The sequence below is a fragment of the Acanthisitta chloris genome, unplaced genomic scaffold (genome assembly GCF_000695815.1).
Source record: "Acanthisitta chloris isolate BGI_N310 unplaced genomic scaffold, ASM69581v1 scaffold40176, whole genome shotgun sequence".
In the NCBI taxonomy this organism is placed as follows: Eukaryota; Metazoa; Chordata; class Aves; order Passeriformes; family Acanthisittidae; genus Acanthisitta; species Acanthisitta chloris.
The window spans coordinates 402-3,860 of NW_008677174.1; the positions used below are offsets into that span (position 1 = coordinate 402).

Here is a 3,459-nt window from a genome sequence, read left to right on the forward strand (position 1 = left end):
TAGTTTTTGAGTTATCAGTTTTTGGGTAACTGGTTTTCTGGTTACTGGTTTTTGAGTCACTGGTTTTCGGGTCGCCGCACCCCCCTGTGCTCAGGCTTCCTGGTGAAAGGATGTTGGGAAAATAGATCTCTGGTTTGATCCAGTATAGCCTTAACAGTCCTTAACCTTACAGAAAGGAGGTTGTGCATGTGAAGAATCTTATCCCTCTCCTTGCTGCCACTGGGCACGTTTCTTCTCGGCCATCTGTTTCTTTCAAACTTCATCTTTCAATTTAAGATCTCTTCCTTGTGCCTACAGGGTTGTGCTCATCTGTGGAGGAAAAAAAAAGATTGTAGCCATTCCCTAGGAGGTGCTGAGTCGCCAGCATGGTGGTTTTCACCTGCAACGCATGTGGGGAAGCTGTGAAGAAAGCACAGGTTGAAAAGCATGTGAACATCTGCAGAAACTGCCAGTGCCTGTCTTGCATGGATTGTGGCAAGGATTTCTGGTAGGTGAAGGATGGCAAGCAGCTTTGCTCACCCTGCAGGGGTTGGCACAAATAGATCTTTCTGTGGTATGTTAGGAGTTAAATTCGGTTATTTCTGGGTAATTAATATTTGCATTTTAAAATTATACAAAAATAGTGTATTATATATTGTATTAATTATATAAAACTTATATAAATGCAAGCTTAATGATCCAGGTTTGGACCTCACAACTAAACCACAACAGTAAACAGGGATAAGTGACAAAGCTTTCAGCTTCTGATCATCGACAACTCTTACTTTGCTACTGCAGAGAGAGTGAGATTGCCAGCATTCCTTTTTGGAGTGCTTGCACATTGGTCAAAACTTCACTACCACATTAGTATATTGATACTTAGGACTTAGGGTTCTGCAAAAGTTTTTTTGCCTGCTTTTGTGATTTTAAAATGTGTCAGTCTCAGTAGTGAAACACAGCTGTGTTACACATACAGATGTGCATAACTTGTAGAGCCATTAAGAAAAGCAGCAATATACTGAAGACATACCTGATCTTGCAAGTCATGGATTTTCACTGAAGGCTGGAGCATTACAAAAATGTCAGTGATCTTGTAAACATGTGGCTAAAGCACATTGGATTTTACTCCTATAAGTGTTGCCAGTAATAAGGTTTAAAGGATAGATGCTCTCATCTGTTACTTCAGTTTGTTGATGGGATAAGTGTTGCATAGTTTGAAGGGCTGAAGCATTTCAGTGACCTCTGGTTATAAATCTATGCTCAGGGGTGATGACTATAAGGAACATGTGAAGTGTGTAAGTGAAGACCAGAAATATGGTGGAAAAGGTTTTGAAGCCAAAATTCACAAAGGAGATGCTAAACAGCAAGAGTGGATTCAGGTAAGGTTTGTACTATATACAGATAAAATAAGTAACTATTGTTTATAATCTTTAGTGACACAAGAGAAGCTATACTGGATCAAACCAGAGATCTGTTTTTCCCAATATCCCCAGTTTTCTTCTGGCATTTCCTTGGTAGGTCTGTTGCTTATTCTGGTAAGGAATGCATCTTTTGTATGTTTTGAATCTTTCTCTTACTAGTGTGAGTTAATGTCATGTTCCCAGTTGCAGACAAAGAGACATTGGTAGTTGTCCATCCTCTTCATGCCATCGATGCTTTTGTAAAACCCACTCTCTTACAGCTGTCCTTCAAAGGTTTTTGGAAGGAACTCAAAACTCATTTTTTCAAACCCCATTAGTGGTAAGTTAGATCACCCTTAGCCATAGACCTGTTGATTTCTATCTTGTATAGAACACAACCCAACAAGGTGCAAAGCTACATGCATAGTCAAGGCATATGATTAATACCATTTAAGTCAGAGCTGAGTGCTGTTGTTGAGACTGAACATTGTTTGAGGACAAAGTTAGAGGCAGTGTGATGTGAGTGCTATTGCTTATGAACATTGCTAACCTGCCTCAGTAGTAAGTACTTCTATACAGAAAGGATTATTAGCAAACACCTTGTTGTGATTGTCTTAACACCTCCACAAAACCTTTCAGTCAGCAGATTTTCAGCTCTCCAGTGTCTGGTGGGTGGATCTTTAAATACCAGGAAGGTCTGAGACTTTGCCCCCCACAAGCAGCAGTGGAACTATCATAACTCCCTGGCCTAATCTCCTCTGTTCTCTTGTGCTGACACCCGTAGCACAGAAATATCCTGAGCTGTCTTACAGGGATTAATGGCACTGCTGCCAGAAGAAATGCATGTCAAACTGTGGCATCAAAGTTAGCCTGGTTTTTCACACGTAACTCCAGAAGTTTGTCAAAACCAATCAGTTGACAATTTGATTTCTTAATGCAGGTCTGTTTCATACTGCAGGAATCCCTTATGTGATACAGTTACTTTACCTTTAAATGGTTTTGTTACAGATTGTAACTTGTAACTTGATGAGCAGTCCTGCTTGCCTCTGCTTACTGCATGGGTATAAATGTTTAGATAGATAACTTTGGCACATCTAATGTTCTATGACAAAACCAAAGGTCAGTGTTCTCATGCATTTTGAGTATTTGCTATGAGCAGACTGTACCAGGCACGGGTGCTGGATGGTTTCTACCCAGTGTGTTTCAGACTTTGCATGTATCATTTGATCATTGTGCTGCTTTGCTGATTGCATTCTGGTTTTCTTCATTCAGAAAATCCATGAAGTGCTGAAGAAGCCCAGCATAAGCCCCAAAGTGAGGAACATCCTGGAGCAGATGCGTGCCTTTGATAACATTCCAAGGAAAAAAGTAAAGTTTCAGGTATGTTTTGTTCTAGATTTGTAGTAATCCATGCAGTGAGCTTAAATATAGACATTCTTAGGGATTGACACTTCCTTTTAACAAAGCTGGGGCAAATTTCTGATTTGGGCATTGGTACAGATGGTATAATAGCTGAATTTCAAATAGGCAGTGTTTGTAAAAGACATTTTCTTGCTTAAAAGGACTCTTTGTATACCAGTTCAGTGAGGTATTAAGCCAGAGACTCACCATTTAAGCTAAATTTCCATGTGTAGACTTGTTCTTATTTTAATACCTTTGAATGTCCAGATTCTTAGACATACTTTTAAAGATTTATTTCTGTGACTTTGTTTTTTTTCCCTGGTGAAAGCAAAATCCTGTTTTGAGAGTTTTCCTGTTACTTAGTGTTCTGACAGAATCTTGCACACTAAAGTGAATTCCAAATGTTTCATGTGGTATCAGTAAGAATTACTAACAAGCTGGCCTGGGTTTTTTTTCCCCCCTATTCTGTGCCTCAGACTGTGAGGCTAAGAGAAGATCATGCTTGCTTCCAAAGCACTCAGAACCTAAAAGAGATGTGGCAAAATTGCTGCTGGCAAGCTGAAGGTTACAAATTGTTCCACAAAATTAATGCTCTCAGTAGGCAAAATGCTATTATCAAGAAGCCTTTCTTTTTGCTATGTTGCAGTGGAATGTCAAAAGTTTTTTCAGTTTGTTGCTC

At 39.5% G+C, this 3,459-nt stretch overlaps 1 protein-coding gene across 1 annotated transcript; it reads left to right on the forward strand.

The window, feature by feature from the left end:
* Nucleotides 1-365: 365 nt before the first annotated feature.
* On the forward strand, nucleotides 366-2,759 carry LOC103803820 (cell growth-regulating nucleolar protein-like; the record flags this gene model as incomplete). The annotated part of the gene is made up of 3 exons (XM_009076397.1): nucleotides 366-487; nucleotides 1,244-1,358; nucleotides 2,652-2,759. Coding segments are annotated over exons 1-3 (345 nt in total), but the record flags the coding sequence as incomplete, so codon positions are not given.
* Between the last annotated feature and the right edge of the window lie 700 nt (nucleotides 2,760-3,459).